At 39.4% G+C, this 24,629-nt stretch overlaps 1 protein-coding gene across 18 annotated transcripts in view; it reads right to left on the reverse strand.

Annotated features, from left to right (window-relative positions):
• Window positions 1-24,629, reverse strand: part of CADM1 (cell adhesion molecule 1) — a 349,474-nt gene that overhangs the window by 31,853 nt on the left and 292,992 nt on the right. For 7 of the 18 annotated variants that reach the window (XM_045370111.3, XM_005579712.5, XM_005579711.5 and 4 more), the window contains exons 6-9: window positions 19,904-20,003; window positions 16,598-16,770; window positions 11,617-11,697; window positions 480-512 (exon numbers count right to left, since the gene is read on the reverse strand). In XM_045370111.3, coding sequence (XP_045226046.1) covers window positions 480-512; window positions 11,617-11,697; window positions 16,598-16,770; window positions 19,904-20,003 — 387 coding nt within the window. The remainder of the gene's footprint in view (window positions 1-479; window positions 513-11,616; window positions 11,698-16,597; window positions 16,771-19,903; window positions 20,004-24,629) is intronic. The other 11 variants (XM_074015260.1, XM_074015258.1, XM_005579715.5 and 8 more) reach the window with 3 other exon arrangements.

Here is a 24,629-nt window from a genome sequence, read left to right on the forward strand (position 1 = left end):
AACAGGAATCTTCCTCCCTGGTCTACCCTTCCATCTCAACTTTACTAAGTGACACAAATGACTCCTCTTCAAGGTTTACTTGGGACTATGGCCTATATATAATATAAGCACAGCAACTGAGCCTTTAATTCAGATGTTACTGTTTTCCTGCAAATACTCGTTTGTTTGAAGCCCCATGTATTTCAAGGTTTGGTGGAGTTTTGTAAGTAAGGAGGACTCTGTGCAAATGAAACTCCTACAAATTCCAGCCACCCAGTGGGGAGAAGGTCTCATCTCAGATTGCATCCATTGGCTACTGAACTCACAACAGAAATGACAAGACTCAACATCTTTTCAAACCTTAAAAAATTATAGTATATTTATGAGGTCAGTCTACTTGAACCATGATTTCCCTTGAAGACTACATTTCTCTTTTTCCCAGGCTTGCCTTGCCTCTCAGCAGCGCTGAGAAAGTAGATAAACAGTAATGTGATACCAACCGTGAACTGCTGGTTCTGTCGTCGCCGTTGTGTCTACAGACGGGAACAGAGGATTGGAGGAAGGGAAGAAACAGGAGGAACGGCATGCAAAAAAAGGGAAAATGGAAAAAAATGGAACAGATAATATATGAGCAAGCTTTCAAAGAACATCGCGTGACAAGCAATAATAAATGAAAAGCAAAAAGCATTTGAAGTGAGTTGCACTGTTTTAAGACATGCCTTGAGCTCAAAGCTGCGAGCCAGTGAGGAAAACAGTAAATTCTTTGGTTCTGGGGGTCTTGCCAGGACACATATATTTGCTAGTCAATAGTCAGGTGGACATGCAAAGTGATGAGAAACACCAGTGCAAACTCAGTGGCTGGTAGATGGCTCTTAACGCATCAAGGCTCAGGACTGCGACAGAAAAGCTCAGTCGAAAGGCTGGTTAAACAATGGATTCATAACATTCAAACATTGCCTTTGTTTTAACCCAACCCACCCGGGCACTTGGGCTTCTTGACTGCCAGTTAGGCATCATTGAATCAATCACACATTTAGGTTCCTCTTACTGCTTATGCTCAGATGCCTGTAGATGAATAGACAGGTTTAAGTTTTCCATCCAGTGTTTTATTGCAGCACAATTAACCGGGAGGCCATGGCAATGAACATGTTCAAGGTTTTCACAGATTAATTTCTACACACACACACACACACACACACACACACACACACACACACACAACCATTCTTCACTCTAAAGCTCTTAATGTTAAAATCCAAGAGCAGAAGCCTTTCATGAAAACATCCAAGTTCACACAATCTGCCAAATGCCACTTCTAATCATATGACATTCCAAAAATTTAAGTATCCAGCCATCCTTTCACTCACAATTCAGAACCATGTTCACCGTTCTGAGGGGCTGGGAGTCCTGCTTTCATGGCTGGATTAGGAGAGAGTGCAGTTTTTTTTTTCCCCCATTGCTAGATGAACTTGCTGTGGAAGGAAATGTGTTTTGTCTCTTTCTTCTTCTATTTCTGATGCTGTTCAAGTTTTCTCCTTCTTCTACCAGGCTTCTAAGCCAGGCTTGCTGTACTTGCTCCTGTTCACAAGAAATTCCTCCAAGGAGCTCAAGGAATTTTCTTTTCATTTTTGGCTACAGGGGAAGTGGAATAAATATCTAACAAAAGGCAGGGTGACATTCTTTTTCCAGAGTCATTTTCTCACTCTTCTAGTCAACCTCACCCAGGCACGTTCCTTCTACGATTCACCGCTGGCGAAAAGAAATGGTGATACTGAGACACAAGCTAGTCATCTCTAGTCAAATGGTGGTGGCTGAAGTAGGATTCTGGGTTAAACTGCAAGCAAGTAGTTCACTGTCCTTTTGCAGAATGCAGCTACTTAGCTGGTAATTGCTTTCATGAGCTGTGGAGACTCCAAAAGACTTTCTGATTCAACACAGGCAATGTTTAAATGCACTGGAACTTCATATGAAACTTTTCTGGGGGGTGCAAATGAGCCTGGTGCTTCTGATTTATCAATATGACACATGAATTCACACTGGCGTTCCCCTTCAGTTGGCATGCCTTCCTCAGGATCCTATACCATCAAAAATTAGATCCCTTCTAAGGAGCCAGAATTAACCAGAAGTCTGAAAGGCCAATGCAGCTTAATATTACTGATAGCTTAGTTTCTGAAGAATAGATGAAGGAAAGAGAAACATACAATATACCGTGTAAGAACAAAATACTTACAAGTCAAGTCTGTGTGCATAAAACAGCAGTAAAAAACAATATAGAACACTGTACAGTTGAAACACACTCTGTCACAGATTCTCCCGACACACATGACACATTTCCTTAGTTGAAACATCCAAGTGCAGCATTAGGTACTTTAAATTTGAGGGGCAGAATCAAATGCCCATTTGTACAGAAACATGTATATGATGTTAATACATTTTATAGATAGGCATTGGCTCGTTTCCAAAATTACAAAAAAGTAATCAACACTCTGGCTCATTATTTTTGTAGTAGCTCTTCTAATATGCTTTCTTTTTTTTTTCTTTTTTTTTTTGAGATGGAGTTTCGCTCTTGTTGCCCAGGCTAGAGTGCAATGGCGTGATCTCGGCTCACCGCAACCTCCGGCTCCTGCGTTCAAGCGATTCTCCTGCCTTAGCCTCCCAAGTAGCTGGGATTATAGGCATGCGCCACCACGCCTGGCTAATTTTGTATTTTTAGTAGAGACGGGGTTTCTCCATGTTGGTCAGGCTGGTCTCCAACTACCGACCTCAGGTGATTCACCCGCCTTGGCCTCCCAAAGTGCTAGGATTATAGGCGTGAGCCACCGCGCCCGGCATATGCTTTATTTTCACCAGGTAAATAATTAAGTACAAGTGAAAGAAGGGCGGGGGGTGGAGTAAAACCTAAGGGTTAGAGTCATCAAAAATAATATCTGAGCATTAACCAATGACCCCAATTTACTGTCTTCCTACATCACAACATCATGTCAGCTTTAAGACGAAATTAAACCAAGTAAAGCTAGGCGTCTGCTCCTAGGTGGGTACTAGAAAATAAATGAAGGAAAATCCACAGTGCATCTTGCTTCCCCGTTCTGGGGATGGGAAATCCATCAATTGCACCCAAAAAGGGAGGAAAGGGAGATGTTGAGAAGAAAAAACACATTCTGAAACGGTTAACAGCAAACACATGTTCAAGTCAAACACACGATTACTGCAGCTGGAAATGGCAAAACCATGATCAGCAATGGGGTAGGAGACTGCAGCAGAAACACAGGCTGGCTACAAAGTTCAGAGCAAGATTGACGGTGTGTCTGGGGAGTCACTGACTCCATTTCTCTAAGAGCATCTGGAATGCTACTTGAACAGAGGTTAGTTTCAAGTAAAGAATTAAGAAAATATTCTTTAGAAGTAACTTTGTGCTCCCTGCAGGAGACCACTATGACAGAATCTAATTCTCCTTCATAATTGCATTATGACTTCATGCAGAAACCAGACACCCCGGCTCTGAAGTGAGTGCAACTCTGTGAGGCAGGATTTATTAGGGTATCTTAATCAGAAAACCGGAGAAATGTGCAAACATGCCCTGTGAATCAACTTGTGCGGTTACCATATTGTTGGGTAACATTCTAAGTGTAGAGGCAAAATGCAAATAGTAAAATTTCAATATAACTGATAAATGCTGCAATCAGCTTGAAAAATGAGAAAGTCTAATTGCCCTAACAAAGCCTTTTTAAAACTTCATCTTGCTGCTGCCTTAAAAAAAAAAAAAAAAAAAAAAAAAAACCTTTGAGCTAGCTTATGAGAAAAACAGGTCACAAAAAATTGAGCTGGACTTATGGTGGTGTTGGGTTATATAGACATTTAAAAGGCCTAGCTGAGCTACTGTCTCTTATTTTAATTTTAATTACAAAGAGAGCAAATTTATTGTATATTTATTTTATATGGCCAAGAAAAAACAATCCCATCTTCTTGAAAACCCAGTAAGTGTGTACGGTCTTAACAGTCACTCTCTGGCTATTTTATGAGTACAGTCAAACAAGGTATCCAAAGAAGGGCCCAGCACTCTTATTTGAAAGATGCACATTCTACTCAATATTGACTTCTCTTCTTAGTCGCCTCGTCCTACAGTTTATCACACCCCATCTTCAATAAATGAAACATCACATACATTTATTGTTGCAGTATATTTACTGTCTTCCTACATCACATCATGTCAGCTTTAAGACGAAATTAAAAATAAAAAAATAAAAAAAGCTCTGACAATGTGTGAAATTAGAGACACTAGCAATTTAACTAAGTAGCAAAAAAAAAAAAAAAAAAAAAAATTACTGCAGGAGAGGCAGCTGGGCAATATTTAGTTGAAACAGTCATGTGTAAGCTCCACTGTGGCACATTCTAATCCTTTCATATGGATTCTCTCCAACTTAGAATTGTTCATTGAGTGTGACAGACTGGGGGTTTAAAACTAATCCATAAATTGGTCCATGGTCTCAAACACAACGGGTGCCATAAATGAAAATGAAAATCCTAGAACAAAATTAAATTCACAACCTTAAATATTTTTTCCCCCAATTGACCTGTGGTGCTCCTGCTTTACAATGCACAGACTTGCAAGACTGCATTTTGGGGTGTGTTTGAGTAAGGTGTACATTAAAAAAAAATGCACGGTGTGATAACCCACAATCTACTCAAAACCGAGCTTAATTGTAAAAAAATTAAATTCTCTCATTTTTGATTGTCATAAGCCTAAATGAAAGCATACTAAGCAGTTAGACATATTTTAATACACTTTCTCCCAGTTTCTTTTCTTAACTAAAGTCAATAAGAAGCCAACGGATTTTCTTAATTGAATTCCCCTTCGGTTTGTGTTATGGAGGTGCTTTAAATCTAGACACTAGGACAGGCAAGGAATTCCCCTGACAATTTTATTTTCATGGCTGTGCTGTGCTGGCCAATATATATTAAATATATGGGTTTTTTTTTCCTCTTTCAAGTTATTTGAACTTGATCGAAAACAAAAATAACTGCCAGAAAATTAAACTCTGGAATTTATTTTCTCCTAGTTTCCTGGCTAATTCTTTCCATCCATGTTATGTTTTAATCAAACTCCCCTGTCTTAGGGATGGGAGAAGTGGATAGGAACGGAACGAAAACTAAAAGGCCCAAATAGGAGAGCCAGGATAAAGCTCTCTTCCTTGTTAAAGTCACCTCCCCTGTGAGTGAAGAGATTGTGTGCTACAGAACAGCAGGAACAGGGGACGATTTTTTTTTTTGGATAAGCAATTTCAAGTTTTGTTAAAAGCTTCTTCAGAATTGTTCACTCGTGCTGTTGTGCCCCTGAGATCTTTTCATTTGCAAACCAGATGTTCTGCAAAATAATAGGAATCTGTATAGTGGTTTCATTTAACAAGAAAAACAATTCCTATATCATGTTGTGTGTGAATGCTCAGTGGAAGGGGGTACAGATAAGAGGAAGGCACAGGAAAAGAAGAGGGTGTTGCCAGGAGGGTAGTGACGGAGAGAGGAGCGAGGCTGTCTATAAGTTGTAGCACATTTTTAAGTCTTGGTAAATTTTGTGTTAGGTATGGGAGGGTTGAGTCCTTCAGTCAAGTCTTTTATTTTTTACTACCAAGATAGCTCTAAACATCACTTTTTAATTCTGGGAAACCTGTATTCACAGTATTATTTGTTTGCACTGTTGATAGGTCTTTAGTATGAAAACATGTCACATTTTTATCTCCAGGATTATTTTTAAAATAAAGAGCATAAAATTATTGAAATTACGATAGAGGCATTAAAAACTTTTCCACTCGCATCATATTTCTCATTAATTTTTTTAAAAAATGTGGAGTCAGGTGGCCTCCATCACTGTAGTATTCAAGTCTTTTCTCATTCCCTCCTAAATCAATATGGTCAAAAGCTGGTTAGCTATGTTGTTATTTGTAACAGGTTTACAATCATCAGAAAAAAAAAATGTAGACACTTAAGACAGTATGAAGAAAAATGGACACACACTTTTTGGAGTAAAAACTTGAAAAGGTGGCTTATTACATAAAAGGTGGCTCATGAGTACTAGTGCTCCCAAAATATTCTTGTCACTAGGCATACTGGCATATCAATAACACTTGATGAATATTCAATAAATGCTGAATGAAAAATAATCTTAATGAAGTAGATGTCAACTCTAGAAAAAAAGGCAATTTAGTAAACATTCTGGGATGAAGATGTATATTTCCTAGCAAGAGTGGCCTAATCTATGCCTGGAACATAAATACACGCAAAATAAACACACATTGAAGATAGATGCTTGAAGTAACATTGGACCTTCATGCATAACTTCCAAAATGCCATCCTTTCTTATCCACATTTTGTCCCTTCTTTGGTGGCACAGACCAAAGTCCACTGTGACACTCTCCTCAGTGTCTATGGCACCTTCTGCCTGTGCCACCGAATCGCCCCAATTGCACAGTATCTCTTATTGGGTTCCAACGTGTGTAACCTGTTCTCGCAACCATATTATAAGGGGTTTAGGGAGTATTTTGTCTCCATAAGCACTAGCATAGTGCTGTACATATTACGGGCACTCAATATTTGTTGAGTGCATAACTAAAAGCAGACCAGCTCTTGAACCATCAATGCAAATATCAATAGCAAAGAGTAGGAATCATTAGGCTAAGACCCTGGGGAATAGCCAGCTCTATTTGGAGGAAAGCTCTCTATTATCATTTAGATGGTCATGACGTAGATTCAGTCTTAAGGACAGATGTGCTTCTTTGCTCTGTACCTAAGGAACTAAAAACATGTGCTTTGGTGTCAAGTTTCCCAATTGGGCATATTCTATAAATATCACTGAAGGATAAAGGCTATACCCACCTTCTTTATTTATGTGATCTAATCCACATTACATATAACAAAAGCTTATGATTTCAGACTATAAAAGCCAAAAATAATAATGTGGGCCTAGGGGTAGGAATCATTTGCTACAAGGTATATTGGTTTTTGAGTACTTAGATACCAATAAGAAAAGCCTGGCTATTTTCTTTTCCTAGGAACACAAAATATTTAATTGGGTACACACTTTTAAAAAGAGGAAAACTCATTTAGAAATGACCTACTTCATTCTTATGAAAGGATTTTTTAATATGTTTCAGAATTTGGCCCTATAGCTATTCATTTCTTATTCTAAGGTGGTTTTAATTTTTTAATTTATGACAGTCACACGTATAGTGTGACCTCCAAGTTGAACTCCTCCCAGCCTGGATTTTCTCTGTAAGTTGCTAAGAGTATTTAAAACTGAGTGTGGAGTCCTTTCTACGATATTCCTTATCAAGCATCTAACTCAAGATGCAACCAGGCAGAAACAAAACAGCAGCCACGCTAACTAGGAAGGGAAACGCAACATGTTTTCCTGAGATGATTACAGGAAAAAGTTGATCCAACTGGAAGACAGGGGCTAACACTATTATAGAAATGGGTAAGTTTATGTACACCTAACACACAAGTCAACTAATTACAAAGAAAGTTAAAAACAAGACAGAACAAACACTCCCTACTCACCCACACTCCCCCCACCTCCCCCTGCCACCCCAGCACGGCAGTAAGTTTTTCTTCTCTTCTAGTTTTTGACAGGAATCTGTGTAAAGGACTCTTACCCGGGGTAATGGCTGGCTGTCTCCATCTTTTAACAAAGGATTCCAGGGGCAATTTAAATTATGCAATTTATGCTTCCATATGACAGCATATATCTTCATGAATGAAACCGCATGGACAATTTGACACAATAAAAAAAAAAGGAACAGGAGCTTGCCAATAGCAATAGTTGAAACAGAAATATATGGTCAGAATATCAATATACAGGAAAGATAAGAGACTCCAGGGAACCTCGTGGCAAATCATAGTGAGGCTCTGAATGGCTCCCAATCTAAAACTGTTTTATAGTTGGAAAAAAATTTTAATGATACTATAATGGCTTCATGGTTTTAAAGCCACAACAAGTTGATATGGCAAGTTGACACTAAATACAGATGCTCCTTGACTTACGATGGGGCTATGTCCCAGTCAACCCACCCTAAGTTGAAAACATTGTAAGTTGGAAATCCATCTGATACACCTAACCTACCAAACGTCACAGCTTAGCAGAGCCTCCCTTAAACGTGCACAGGACACTTACATTAGCCTAGAGTTGGGTAAAACCATTTAACACAAAGCCTATTTTATAAGGTGCTGAAGATTTCATGGAATTTACTGAATACTGTACTGAAAGTGAAAGGCTGTATGGGTACGGTTTCTGTTGAATACGCATTGCTTTTGCACCGTCCTAAAGTCAAACAATTGTAGGATGAACCATCATAAATCAGGGGCTGTTTGTATTCCTTTCAGTACTTTAGAGACTACAAAAATTTCTCCCTAGATAAGGCCACACTGAGATGGGTGCCTTCATGTGTAACTCTCCAGACCTGCTCCGTACAGGGTAAGCAGGAGGCAGAAAACGCCCTGTGCTCCCACCCATGAGGGGTGTGATTCTGGGTGGGCAAAGCAGAGTCGGATTGGGCTTATAATTCTTCTCTTTGAAGGGTCTCCACGACGAAGCTTTAACATGTTTCAAGGAAGTCAGGTGACTCAGAACAGAATGCCAGTCTGTCTTCCTAACAAGGGGAACAATTTGATTATCCTGGTTACGGAAGATAAAAGATAACACTGGAACATTTCCTTTCAGAGAAATCAGAAATCAACTATGACTTCTCAAGTTTAAAAATATTTTTCTATTGCATGTGTACATTTTTCTTGTAATGAAACTCTGACCTAGGGAATGGGTTTCAGTTATTGCATTTGACTGGGAGAAAAGAAATAGATGACTGTGGACTTCTTCTTCTTCTTCTTTTTTTTTTTTAAAGCTCAGGCTTTATGTTACTGTCACCGAATTTGGCTGTTGCAGCTTTGAAGGCTAATGGTGGCTGTAATGTACCAAACAGTGCAAGAGAGAAGAGGAGTGGACATTAATTTAGCTATCCATTTGTCAGGATTCAGTCTGGAAGATTTTTTAGGAACTAATCTAAATCTAGGGGATAGCCTGGACTTTAAAATGGGACACAGAATCATTCAGCTGCATAACCTTTAATCTGTTTGGAGAAAGGAGCAAATGTTAAATTCTACAAGTGTACTTTCTGGGCAAGATAAATATATAAGACTGCTTGTTAAGACACAGTAAGCCTAGAAGATCACATCCATTAAGGCAACGAATTCTACAATGTTGTGTTAGTAGCAATTTTAGTTTAACTACTCTTGGGTGTGCCAGTGAGATTCTGGGCATTCATTACCACAAATGTATTTTATGTGCAGGGAGGATTCAACTGCTAACATCAAGAGGCTAAAGTGCATCTATGAGATCATCTTATGTTACCTTGAGCCGAGAGGCCAGTAGCAGAGAGACAGAAGCAAAGACAAGTTTCTGTTAGAGGTAGCTTTGATGTGGACAGAAATAGAGCATTGTTTATTTTTAAAATTTCCTCTTAAATGGAGTCTCTGCAGTTGGAACTGTGATAACAGTGAGTTGTAGCTGTTTGAGGACATAAGATTAGCTTTAGTCTGGAGTGAAGGATTAAGAGCTGTGAACTGAAGCGACTCTGCTGAGTTGCTGAGATTGATTGTGAGGGGGGAGGAGTTCAGCGAGTGTTAAGAAAGGTCTTAAAAAAAGGCATAAGCTAGTGAGAAGGCCAGCCGCAAATGAAAAGTGTTGTTCCATATAAAAGAGAAATGTGGTGTTTATATACCGCATGAATAAGGTCTCGACTGCCTTAAAATGTAAAACCTGGATAGCTACCTAGCTGGCACCTTCTAGAATGAGTGGTAATAAATGCTGGCTCATACCTGGGCAAGTTCTGCAAAGATGAAATAGACTGCTGATATGTTTTTTTAAAGGGTTAACATATGTAGGGCAGTGGAGAATTAGGCAATACATTTTATACTAATATCTAAAGGGCCCTTCACAAGAGTACAAGTCTAATTTGGTTTATGAACTGGGTAAGAGGCAAGAAATCTGAAAAGGTAAAAATCTAGTTCTTAGTATGAAAAGCTGATAGCACGGTTACTCTGGAAATCAGAGTTAGGAAGAAGCATCTTTGACATGCTTATGAATGGTATAGAAAATGGAAGGAATCAATTCACTAGGCCAACAAACTGAGTTTACTTAAGTTTACAGAGGGAAGTAACAAAGAGCCAAAACAGAAACACACACAGACAAGAATCTAGGAAGTAGCCTGGTTGGAGCTGAGTTTAGAGTGAGACATGAAAACCAATTGATGGATTTTCAGAAGATTTCAAATTAAGTGCTGGCACTGATGGTTTTGTAACCAATGTTGAGAAGCACTGGCTTCCTTAAGGGTTCTCTTTGTTCCACTGTAATGGGTAGAAAAGTGAAGAAAACTGAGAGTAGGCAATCTATTGCTATATTCTACCAACTGATGAGGCCTCCTCTTTCTTCGAACACTTTGAATTTTCATCATCTCTGTCTTATTGACTCCCATGAAAACTGGAAATGTCTCCAGCATGTCAATGAAAAGGAGAGCAATGATATCTAGGGTGCTAAAAAGGAGCTGACCATGAAGGGTAGAGAGTCAAATACTCAGTGTTCATAAAGGAGTCCAGTCCTTGCAGTCTCACCAGTTAACAAAATGCAGTGGAAAAGTTACTCTTTCAAGATATTTTTTTTTTTTTTCTCACAGAATAATTAATTTCACATGTTTTTGTGGTAAGTCCCTGTAAACACAGGTTGGGAAGGCCTTATCTATGGAAATCCTTCATGTCAAGTGGACATAGTACGGCAGGAAACTTTCCTACTTAGGTAGGCAGAGGAAACCCCATGGCTCCCAGACGAGCCACATCAAGCAGTATGAGCGAGCCACTGGATGCCAGGAAGGGCTGGATGGCATGCCACCTCCCTCAGTGACAGAAACGAGAGACAGTAAAACTCATGCTGAATAAGAGTTTCAGACAGTCCAAAAAGATAAAGCCGCAGAGTTAGAACCACAGTGGCTGCCTCTTCCACTCCTCCAATATGTGACCGAGGGCAGGGAGCGGCACGCGAGTGCTCAGCATGGAAAAGACAGTGACTCCCTCTGATCTCTTGTGACTACCTAGGCAACACAAACAGGTAGTAACACTGTCAGCGGGTACTCTCTGGAGCAGGAAGGATGACTATGCATTTAGTAGCATGGCCCAAATAGGCACATTGAAGTTAGGTGTGTATATTTTCCCTTACATGGACTGAGATGAAACTAAGACAGAGACAAGATTGAAAGCCACAGTACTTACCATTTCATCAAACATGGCTAAGTAGAAGCTATAGGCGTGTTCTCTAGCAGCCAGCTGCCATTTTCCCTAGCATTTTGCTTTGAATAGTGATGCTTCAAAAAGAATTCTTTTATGCATAAGCTGCAAAATATCTGACGTACTGTTAAATGCTTGGATGTTTCTGAGGTCCTTAAGATTCAACTTAAGAACATAGTATCTAATGTCACTGGAGTTCCAAAATAAAGGAACAATTAAATTTCAAGGATTTAAAGGGAACTTTTTGGCTTCTTTTTATACATACCAGAAAGACAATATACATTCAGGACATTTTCAATGGTAATGAAGGTACCATACCTGTGATGATGGTAAGGATGGTGGTGGTGGTGGTGGTGGTGGTGGTGGTTGTTGTGGGAGGAGGGATAGTTGTGGGGGGATCTGGATAGAAAAAAAAAGGAAAATCAAACCCACAATGCTGAACACAACAATGACCAGTAATGACAAAACAAAGGCATGAGGACATTGAGATGTTTGTTTGATGGCTTCCCCCTTTAAAACCAAAAGTTCTTTCCCTGCAAGATTTATGTCTTGTAATTATATCCCAAAGCCTTACTTGGAAGAGCTGAGAAAAGAAGAAAAGAGAATTTTCGTTAATGAAGTGAATTAGGGATGAGGAGATGTGAAGAGAGGGGAAGAAAAATCAAAACATACAACACCCCTCTTCCCTACCAGATTTCAAAGGTGAGGTTAAATCAACTCAGTACCAAGAGGGTACAATGACTGCCATTTCGTTTCAGCTTTTACAGATGGGAGGAAGGAAGAGGAGGTGGTGCTGCTCTATTAGGGGGCTCATATCAGCCAAGGATGAGTGTGCCCCTGCACACTTGCTCTCTGTGACTGTTAACTTCATTATTCTCCATCAATACATCCCAGCAGGAAGTAAAACTACTTCTACACTCATAATAAATACAAAGAAGAGAGAATGTCACCAGTAAATATCAAGTTCCAGGCATGTGAGATTTTACTGAGATTTTATTTTTTAAAAGTCAATAAATTTTACAACTTATAAATATTAATAAGTTGCCTTTGCTCATATTAAAAGCTTGACCTAAGTGGACTACAGTGATAAAACTGAAAGAACGTTTTCCATCTTGTAAACAAGAGAACTAAATATAAATGAGACTCGACCTTCAAAGCCAGGAACCTGATAGGGAACCCTCTGTCAGATATTTGATATACTGTATATTCTTCTATCGTCTCAAAAATTACTTGGAGACAAGGGAAGGGCAAATATGAAAGAGAAAAAAAATTCTAAGACCAAATGATCAAACTGAATGTGTTAAATTGTCAGCAAGACTTTGAACTAAGCAATCATTCTGCTATAATAGAGCATAAGATGATTTGAAAGCTTTTGATTTTAAATTTTATCTAAAGCACATCAACTTTTTCTCCCTGACACATCTGGTGTCCTTTTATCTTCAAGTGAGCTCTCAGATTGTCTAATTAATACATCAAAACTTTAATTATATACTGCACCTTTATTGGGCTTGGTGCAACTTCCCAAAAGTTTATAAAAATATTATTTTGGTGCTTGGTTGCAAAGTCTACTTAAAATGATTCCTACCATCGATCAACAATCTGAGGTTTTAATTTTCTTCATAAACTGCTTCTCTCACACAAACATACTTGGATGAAATTAACAGAGAAGAAGCTACCGTTCTGTTCGATGGGAGGCTCCGTTCCTTTAAGTTGGGGATACAAGCAGTTTACATTTTTATTTTAAAGGAGCCTCACAGAAGTCCAAAAAAGCATGTCATTTAAAAATAATCTCATTCTCCTCCAAGAAGTAAAAATGATTAAGTTAGTAATTTTAAACTACCTGTTTAAAAGAAAGGCAGAATGAGAAATGCAGTGATTCAGGCCATATGTTCAGTCTTGCTCCTTCACACTTTTTACGGAGGCCACAGGTGGGGAAGCATTTTGTGAGCTGGAAACTCATTTGGATGCACCTACACACCTGCTGCAGGTGCCAGTGCAGATACAAATGAACCAAGTGCACTGACCCCTGAGCCCAGCACTAAAGACATCCCGCTCCCTCCACTACACAACTAAACTATATCCAGAGAGGTGCCTGCTGCCCTGCACGGGGTCAGTTAATGTGATTTTTCTGTTTTGCTTGAATTACTGTATCTACCACTGAAAAGGAACATTTGTGCCTGGGAGATTTTCCCTGATATACTATAATCCTATTTCTTTTTTTTTTTTTTAGACGGAGTCTTGCTCTGTCACCCAGGCTGGAGTGCAGTGGCATGATCTCAGCTCACTGCACCCTCTGCTTCCTGGGTTCAAGCAATTCTTCTGCCTCAGTCTCCTGAGTAGCTGAGACTACAGGCATGCACCACCACACCCGGCTAATTTTTGTATATTTTTTAGTAGAGACGGGGTTTCACCATATTAGCCAGGCTGGTCTTGAACTCCTGACCTTGTGCTCCGCCTACCTCGGCCTCCCAAAGTGCTGGGAGTACAGGCATGAGCCACCATGCCTGGCCTATAATCCTATTTCTGCACCTATTCTAAAGTATTGACATAAAGTGTGTGATGTCCACAATACAATAAGAGTAGATCTGAAGGTGATTTGAAAATATGATTATGAACCAAGGGGTAGACCAGACTAATGAAGGTCATCAGTCCCTCCCATTTTGTGCAAATCACATGCTTTCAATTATCTTTATCACGACTGGGGCAACTGTTGTCCTTCACATCTGGCTAAAGTGACCTGAAAGAATTAGATTCCCTTAACAGGTTTAATAACCTCAGTGCTTAGATCATTTCTAGCAATAAGAGCAATGTGAGGCCACTATTTAAGAAAGTACAGAATTGGAGTTAATGAGCTGTGTTTGACATGTAGAGGCTAAAAGAATAAAACCAACTGGGGCTCAGGCACTAACCAGCTAGATTCTTCATGTGTAGAAGTTGCTTCCAGAGAGTTAAACTATATGGAGGCATGCCAACTTTTAGTTCATAAAATACTTCCAAAATTACGGTAGTAATACAACAAATCAGCTTTGGAAAGAAAATCTATTCAACACCTTCCCAAAATGCTAGAGTATTTTGTTAGTAGACTAGTAATACCTTAGGTGAATATTCTAACCTGTCATCTCAAGTATTGTTACTAGGACTGACTAGGGGAGGTAGGTAGTATATTACGGATCTAGAAAGTCCTGAGACAGGGATAGGTGTACCATCTTGGATTAGGGAGACATGTATATGTAGCTGTGCCTGCCTTCAATGGGTGGATCCCTATATTTCTTGGCTTTCAAATAATGTACTGTGGCCCAGACAGTTAATTCTAAGAGGATCATCTCATATTGAAGGGGATTGTTCTATTGGAAAGCAGTGAGAATAACAGAATATACAAAGAAACACAAACTTTGTTGTGGACTTTAGAGCCAAAGTATTTTGGTTCTAAAACACATTTAGAAACCTGGTGAAGTTGGGGAAAACTGTGGGACCTTTCTGAGCTTCAGTTTATCATCTGTAAAATGGGATCATGATAATGCCTGCCTCCTGGTGTTATCGTGGAGATTATAGGAGACCATGCATGTAAAATCATTACCATAGGGCATGGAATAAAGTGAGCACTAAATAAATGCTAGCTATAAACTACTATCCAAAATTATTCAAATATAATCAAACCCACAAAATGTTTCTTCTCTTGAAATGCAGGAGCAGTAAGTACAATAAATCAAACTGTTTTTCCAGATAACTTAGTGTTCTGAATCAAGGAGGCACATGACAGACTAATGGAAATTTGTTACTGCTTTTTATAATCTGCAGATTGTAAAGAGCTGGACTGAAAGCCAGTAAACCCGGGCAACAGCAATATCGGGGACTCCCATGAGGCGCAGGCCCTTGTGTGAAGAGAGCACATGCAGAAAAAGGGAGGAATGTTCTTTTCACCCCCACCGAGCAGTCTGTGGAAAGAGGTGGCTCTGCATATCGCCAGCTGGAAACGGGCCATGCTGTGCCCTCTCTCACCTACGTAGAAAAGCTGTTCACTTCACATGGATTTCCTTAACTACTGGGAGAATTAATGTTATTATGTGTGAACTACAGACAACATTGGTAGTGCATAAAGACAAAACATACTTCAGAAGTCTACAAATAAGGTGATTAGATGTGATCTTTTAATTTTGCATTATGCTAGGAAAAAAATCTCAGGTATAGGCTGAGGATTATATTTTAATATCCATGCAGATACGGTGTAAAGCACGCTTCTATTTGATTAAAAGGACTGCCACTCCTATTTCCTTCATAAGGAAAGTATCCTGGTTTTAAGACACTATGGTGTGGATATTTCATAGGTATAATTTATGTGTATCTAAACATTTATTCACATATACTTATACTTGTAAATTGGATTATTTACACTGCTAACATGAAGAAAAAAATGCCCCCTTCACACAGACACATATTCAAATATTTATAACACATTGAAATGTCGATGCCTCTGGTTACTCATTCTTTGTCATGTCAGTTCATGGCTATTTCCTGGCATATGAGGTTTCAATAGAAAAGAAGAGACTTAATTTGATATTATAAAACTAGAGAGGAGGTGCACACCTCAACTAAATAGAAAATATTCACCATTCGCAAAATCAACAGTAAGTTATAAACAGGAAGTAAGTTTAAGATGCCTGGAATGTAGTAGATGCTCAATAAATATCTGTTGACTAGAGAATAAAATTCATGAAGTTTTAATCATCCTGAAAATCGATATTAACAAAACAGACATATTTTTTTAAAAAGGCTTTTGTTCCGAAGCAGTAGCTACCGGTGGTTTATGTAGCTACAAAGGACCTTGTATTTGTTCTGAGTATTTACTGGCTTGCAACATCTTTTGAAATTTAATAGCCTCATGCTGAAAATAGAATAGTTCTGCTCATCAAAGCAGGAGAAAGGCTAGCCCAGGTATCATAGGAAAATACCACTGGGAATAAACTTTCTGAGCTGAAAAGCCACTAATTGGTAAGGTTGAATGTTTCAGTCATTACTTCTAACATAATCTCCATGGCATGTGCCCGAGGACACAGCTTTCCTTCTCAGCATGACCAAAGACTGTAATCTAGTAGAAACCCCCACGATTAGAGGGAGAGAAGAAAAGTCACTATCCCAGGTGGAGACACTAGGGTCCACCTCAGGCCAGGCTTCTTTAAGTTCTAGAAGGAAACCAACTGGTTTTTGATTTTCAACTTGACCAAAAGCTTTGGGAGTAAATCACAAGTAGCAGCTCCATGTGACTGACTCTAGTAGAAGAGCATTTTATCTTCTCACGTACCGTATACATACAGCATATAATCCGAGTGAGCTTTCCCCACTATGTTTGAAGCTTCACAGCGGTATGTACCATTATCTGTTTTGTTTAGGTTATTGATGAACAGGTTGGGCCCAGACAGTACGGCGTGTTGAGGCATTTCATCATCGACTCTCACCCAAGTTACCATCACAGGCCTGCAGGGAGAAGGGGAGGAAGACAAGTCACATTATCGTTTCCCATTAAGATGTCTGCATCAAACTTCTCACCCATGCATTAAATGAATCACATGCAGGGTGGCACAATTAATGAGGACCTACTGGAGATATTTTAAGTTCACAGAATTTACAACTGTGAAGTCTCCAAAAATCTGTTTGGTATACAATTTTTTCTTTTAAACATGATCAGGTGTTGAAAAACTTTGAACAGACCACAAGCAGGAGTCTCATTATTTCCAATTCATCTTCGACAAATCAGCAAATAAGTGTGCGCTAGTTTTATGCCCTGCTGTGTGGTTTCACACCAATTCGGGCAGGACAGAGCTCACCCATTGTTAACATCCCATTAATTAGGAAAGAAATCAAGTTCTTGGCTAGTGATACACACATTCATCTGATGGTTACTCACACACCAAGACTTGCTTAGAAGCCTCTTGTGATATTTAAATGGATTTTGAGTTTCACCAAAAGGAATGGACTTTTATATCTGAATAGTGCTTTTCTTGGGCCTCTGTTTGAAAAACCACCTTTGATTCTGGAAAGACGAAATCATTTCCTCTTGTCCTTAACCTCTCCCCATAACCTGCCTCCCCCTACCCAGAATGCCACCCTGTCTTTGATGCCCTGGTCCACCACGTCTATCTGTTTTTTGGCAAATTGCCTTCTTTCCTGGCTCTCCAAAGCCTGCATATTGCAAGAACTTTCCCTGTGTGTGCACCTGCAGTGCCCAAAGCTTGTGGGTAGGGCTTTCAGGCTAATCACCATGGAATGCATTCCACATGGATCCCTTAGGGCCCAGGGCATCTGCTCACCAGAGACAAGTTTGTTTTAGTGATTTAAAGTACCACACTTGTATCCATCGGGAAAAAGCAAATTTCATAAGATTTGCCAAAGCTAAAAATGCATACACACCAAGTATCTTTTGAAAACTTCCATTCTTCAAGGCATTTCCCTCAACCTCCTACGAAGTTGAGGCTACATTTAGAATTGTGCCTGAAAACTTTCATTTTGAAGGAAGGACAACAGAGATCCAGCTCAGAAGTGACTTCCTTCCAGTTCCTACGGCTGCCTCTAGGAGCAGCGACACGACAAGAGAACCATGCTTAATGAAGAACGGATCCTCAAGTTAGCCCTGTCAAGTAGCATTCCAGTTTTCAAATGGGATGTGAAGTTCCAATTTTTCTTTAATTACACATGGGTTTGTCATCACAACCCAGTAAATTATTTAAAAATTAGTACTGCATATGTCCTCCTTGTAGGCAATGGCAAATGGGCCTGCCTGGCAATCAGACCTAATGTCCTGCTGCTTGACAGCTGAAACAATCAGTAGGGGTAAGTGCTGAGAATATTCACAACATTTAATGGCAAGTTAAATTACCATTTTTATTGTATGCAATTTCTTGAGAAAATAAATAGGTAATATGCTAGAAGGGATAGCAGTAGAGTAATGTGAGCTTGCTCACACAACCATATACTAGTTCCTATTTGAAAGGAACAAACAAATCCCTTCTCTGGCATAAATGTCCTGAAGGAAACATGTAATTTACTGTCCCCGTGGCACATTCAATTGAACGCAGTACCTTCTTCAGGGGAAAAAGACAAAAATAAAGTATAGGTTAGCAAGCCATATACTGTAACTGTGGTTAATGTGGCCGAACACAGGTACTGCAAGTGGCAAGAGGCCTCTGAGAATTTTTTTTTTTTCTTCCTCCATTGGATTATTTTTGAAGAAAGCGGCTAATTAGGGAATAATTCAAACTGTTTACAAAAAGAAAGATCTGAATCTTTGGCAGTGCTCAAAAGAGAAAAAGATCACTCTGCTGAAGCTTGAAGCATTCAAAACCAAATAACTTGGGAACACCAGAGGGAAAGTGAAACAGAACCAAGACCACTTTCCACCTCCTAAAGGTCATTTAAAACGCCACATGGTTAGCACAGAGGGAAGGAAATTCCAGCACATGGAACGGTAAGTACAAAAATAGGGAGGGTTGAAATGAGAAGAGAGAACCAACAGCAGCCAGAGCCCCCTTTGGCTTTCTGATCTCTTGTCATAGTTCACTCCTGAGTTAAAATAGGGAGGCTTCTTTCCAGAGATTTCTGGGGAAGCTTTGTTAAGATGCTCTGAATTCTTTATATGAAAACTGTGATGATGCTGGCTAGCAAAACTCTTTGAGGGAAAAAAAAAATCATACTACGGGGACAGCAGAGGGAGCTCAATGCTGTTTTTTGTTAGGTACCACTCAAGTTTGAGTGCCCTTAATCCCAACATTGACCTATTAGTTCATTTCATGAATCCTCAACTTGCTTTTTCCCCTAAGAAACAGAAACAGTCAAAAACAATCTTTACTAGAAACACAAAAGAAGTGTCCCCTGCCCACTAAGTAAACGGAATTAATAGTTAAAGTGGTGCCACTGTGTGGCTTTTTTTGTTGTATTAGTGATGATACATGTAGTTCCTCTAATTCACTTTGGATCATTTCACAGGGCAACTCAAGTGGCTCCTTTATACTTTCAATAAAATAACAGTCTTAGTTGTTTCTTCTTTTTCTCTTATGAAGTGGCACATATATCCTCCTTAAGAAAAGTTCCTGAGCTTTTCCTTACTAACAAAAATACTTCTGGGAGTCACGTATGAATGACACTTTTCTTTGAGGGAAGAAGATGCAAAATTAAAGGTAGGGCAAATTCATTTGCCTACAGCTGGCCCTAAACATAGCAGCTTAATGTAAGTCTTAAAACCATCTTTGTAGCAGCTTAGACATTAACACAAAAGGTGGCAGATATATCATTAGATTGTGGGGACACCAAGAATTTATTAGGATTATTCTTGCATGTGAGAGAGAAAATAGTCCTGACAATCATGTTGATGATAATAAAATAGAATTAGCTGAGATTTCAATCTTAGCTGGCATTTAATTTTTCTCCCAGTTCTGACCATTAAGAACTATGGATATTTATTTCCCCTCTCACTGAATATTCTTTAGTTCCTGAAAAACCATCCATCCTTTGCAGCAGGAGACAGGTGACAGGCCAAGGACTGGTGAACGCATACGTCTGTGTTGTGGCATTTACTGCGCACGACCCTCTGCCAACCTTGTCCTTCAGAACTTACTGGGGCTTCCCGATGGCTTCACATGTTAACTCAAGCGCGTCCCCTTCCCGGGTTAGGCCTTGTAGAGGATAAGTCATCTGAATATGCACTTGAGGCTTATCTGTGTGACAACAACACAAAGTATAATGTTTAGCAAATGATATCATCAGGCAAAATCAGACTCACACACTGCCTCAAAACCCACAGTACCAGTCCGGCACTTACTCTCTCCCATCCGATGCCTTCAGGAACACCCTTCTAATTAGTTAGTAATCCTGGCATTTGCTCAAATTAAATTGACTAATAACTCTAAGGAGTGAACCGCAAATAGATAAGAGATTCACGAGCCAACTGCGCCACCTCAAACATTTCCTGTGAAATACAGTTTGTTACACTGAAGTTTATCTCCAAACTCACTCAAGCTAAAGGAAACTCATTTGCCTTCATGCTGAGGTGAAGCCATAGATATTTGTGGTGCTCAGAGTTGATACATTTTATCATATATCATATATTACTATGTGACAATATGTTGTGACACTGCATGTTAATAAGTTTGCCTCTTCTATGTTCTTGCTTTCAAATGGGAAAGGCAGAACTTCTGAATTCCACTCAAATGACTTCAAGGAAAAAGAACTGGGACATTTTGGGAGCCCTCCCAGGGAAACGTCTTTGACATCTCATTGCAAACATTAAAAAGAAAAAATACTGACATTTACTCAGGATCTACTCTCCTAGGACCGTCACTGGTGGTAGAACAAGCCTAGTTTTAGGGATGGGAACTCTGGTACCCACAGACTGAAGCAGCTCATCCAAGATCATGGAGAGAGAGACAGCCCCAGAAGTCTATGTTGGGATAGATTTCTGATTCCCAAGTGCATTTCCAATGGCAATCCATAATTCAAGCCAGGTATAGCTTCCTAATGCAGCGAGGTACTTAGGAAGGAGATGTAAGTATTCCTATTTCCACCAGCTACTTAAAACTGTGTGTGTCAGTGTGGCGATATGGCTATGAGAGATGAATAAGGGAGGTTCAGGGAATAGGGAGGCAAGCTACAGAAGTTGGAGTTAACATAGATACATATACAAATACATTAACAAACAAAACCTGAATGGAATTAGGAGATTGTTTTTTTCTGTGCTGAACTAACAAGCTATTAATCCCTAAATCAGTTATCTCATTTAATTCTGTGACTCTGTAAATGCATATTTTTGGAAATGTACCCAAGAGTAATAAATGTGAGAGGGCGAGGCATCGGCTGGCCGAAAGGTCAAAACAATTACCATAGTTTTACTTTCTCAGACAATCATACCACCTAAACAACAGCCCCTTGGCCTTTTACAAGCTGTGGTTAGCTCATTAACATTCATCCTATGGAATAAGGGAGAAGATAGAAATATTATGGCAAGGCTCAACCAATCTCATCCCGTACACAGCTATATAAGCTGCACAAGGAAGTCCTCACTAGGGATGGCTGCTTTCTAGATGTATCCTTATGGTCTCTTTCCTATCACGAATCTTTCTCTCATGTCTCTAAAAATTACATGGCATTCAAAACCTTTTAAGAGAGCCCCCTTGTTCACCCACCAGTGTGCACTGCATACTGTGAATTGGTAGTGCTTTCTGAGAAGCTAAGTCTCTTGCCAGAGAACGTAAAAGTTAACAAGCCCAGAAGCTCCAGCTGACCCTTGCAAGTTACACAGTTCTATTCTTGGACACGTTGGCGAAGAAAATGTTTAAGAGCAAAATGGTGTGGAGGTTTCCAGATACTGATAACTGGGTCGGGAAGGTAGTCATTAAAGAAACGCAGAAATGCTTGTAAAGAATAAACAGGATGACCTTGAACTAGCACTGGGTGGTTCACGAGCTCCTGGGAACCCCCTTTTAGAGACAGAGGCCACATATTAGGCTTACTACAACTGCTGGGCATCAGGCGTGGGTTTATTGTTTGTGGTCGTGTAACACACATACACACACACACTAGTAGGTGAAGTTTAGTTTTTAAAAAAGATACAAAAAAAAAAAATGAAAGAAGAAGGTTATGACACTGGACACACAGAAAACAAAAGACCTGCGACCTCATAGTTCATACCCAGGAACAGGAACACTTACTAGAGCTCCCAGTTAGGGGATCTCTAGCGTTCTTACCCATGAAGCATTCTGGGTGAGGCTAAATTTAAAGCCCCAAATTTGGGCTGAAATGTAACATTTGCTTATAGGTTAATCTCTGATCTACAGAAAGGCTACATTTTTCATGTACTGCTGACTTTGGCCATTAATTAAGAAGCAGCAGAATGCTTGCTGGCCTATGTGGAAGGATTTTGTTTTTCTTCTTTTTTCCTTCATGTAATTTACAAGCAAACAGAGAGGGAATATTTTTCAGCACAGTGCACTAAGGATTTTACATCCTCAACTTCCATCAATAATAAAGACAGTGTTGAAAAACTTAACCCACCTGCCTCTTCAGTCCCACTGAGTTTTAGTTAAATGCTTTTTTATGTTCCTAATGAGCTGTTTATCAGTTGTCAATTATTCACATAAATTAGGAAGAACAAGCTAAGGATTTGTTATACCTGAAATTTATTTTAAAAACCACTTACTAAATCATAAAAAATACACCTTCAGTTTTGATAACTGATTTTCCCAATTTACTCTTTAAGTTCTGGAGAAACATCTACTATCTACTTATGGCTACAGCTGCCACAGTTACCGTAATAGCTGGCTGAAAAGGTGAGCATTAGTCTTGCTTGCATTATACAGAAAAATGTTTCCCTCTGTTGACACATGCAGTATTTATAGGCATATTATCTGACCATGGGCAGATGAGCTTTCCTCTCGCCCAGTCTAGGAATCAAATATTATAGAAGGTCTATGTGCCAAGATCTATCCCTGGGTGATGGAAACTTAAAAACAAATTCTGTTCCCCTTCCTTTGTCCTGAAAGAGAAACTTAAGCATTCTTAACAGGTGGAATAGAAACCCTGGGACTCCACTGGCATCTCTAGAACTAAGGGACATTAAATTTTCCATTGAAGAGCCTAACTACGATATGAATATGTCAAAATACCTAACAATCCAGATGGCTGACTGAATAGCCCAGAGCTCATCATTTATATTTTAATTATGTTCATAAATCAAATGTTATAACCCACCAAATCTTTTCTGAAACAGAACCAGCCTCCAAGATTTATTTTTAAGTAATGAGGTAAAGCCTAGTACATTTTCTGGGGGATCATTTTATGCCTCGGTTGGTGTTGTAAGGCACAAGGCCAAAAGCCAGATGATACTTTCTACCCAAGTGCAATAACTGCCCAGAAATGTATCACTCAGAATGGCTTAATGTCATTATAAAATGGAACTGCTATATAAAAATAAGAAAAATAGTTAGGTCTGTACACTTAAAGAACATTACAGTTAAAGACATGGCATCACCAACAGCCAATCAATTAGGTTGAGGGATCTGAGGTTTTCATAATACACTGTAAATTTTTTTAAACCCCGTAAAAGACATTTAGCAAGACTGCTACAGCAGACAAAATTTGTTCATTAGTCAAAGTTGCACAGAGGGTTAAATACCAGGAGGCTTTAGGTCACACTATAGTAGCAACCAATTAAAAAAATAATATTAGAAAGACATTCTGATTTCATGAGACTTTCTTTAAATGTACTTTGCTCTCTCTATAAAGGGAAAAAATATATAAAAGGAAACTCTTAAAGAGGTTGGAATGGCTTGCTGGCAGATTACAATTGATTTCATGCCAGTCTGACCTTGCACCACATTCTGTGATCTTTTCAGAAGATGAAACTCAAGATTCTGTAACCTGTATTTCAGTTTCCTATGTAAATGAAAAGGCACCGTCTCCTCTGTAGGTCCAAGCACTAATATATCAGGTCTTTGCATTCCTTTATTTAGAAAAAGGTACTTTGCAGTTTCTTCATGACTGGGATGTCACCCTTCCCGGGTAGCAGAGAGGAGCAGAGCTGAGTCAATGGAAAAGGCATACTGATATCCTGGCAGGAGACAAGCCAGTGGGAGACCTATTGTCCCGGAGATCCCACAACCTTCCCTGTCTTCCTGAGAATTTCTAAATCAGGAAATGCAGGTGTCATATTTTCTTTGATGTGCTGAATGCAACCAGGTCCAGGGACTTGAGTGCAAATCTGTTTCTGCAACTGCATTTGGGACACAGGCTCTTCTTCATGTTTCTTACTTAGATTTCACCCAATATTCTGAAACACCAGGGAGTATGGGATTTGATGTTTGTGGATCAAGTGCTAATTGTTTCAAGTCCTACCAGGGAGAACTCAAGGGCAGCATGAGCACAGATGATATCAGAATGTCTGGGTAACGGGTCTGGGTCAGCCCCTGTGCATTCAAGTGAGGAAGAATTGACTGAAGAGTCTTTGTCAATCATGGAGGATTATTGGAGTTTGGAGTAGAACGACAATGCAAAGATTAACCTGAGATTTGGTGAACGTTAGAAGCTGTCTGAGCTCAAAGCAAGAATCAACCCCTACAATATGGCTGTCTAAATTGTTGGGAGAGGATAGCTTTGCAACTAAAGAAGGGCCATGTCTAGCAATGCCAGGTGACTGGGATTGGTGAATGAACGGAGTCACACAGAGCTCTCGGGGGAGGTAAAGAGAACATCTTGCAAAAGATTTGCTTTCTATTGTCATAATACATTCATGAATAATTTTCACTGCCATTTATTTTGTTTGTTTGCAAGGTGAAGAACCTCCTGCTGTT

Source organism: Macaca fascicularis, chromosome 14 (genome assembly GCF_037993035.2).
Source record: "Macaca fascicularis isolate 582-1 chromosome 14, T2T-MFA8v1.1".
In the NCBI taxonomy this organism is placed as follows: Eukaryota; Metazoa; Chordata; class Mammalia; order Primates; family Cercopithecidae; genus Macaca; species Macaca fascicularis.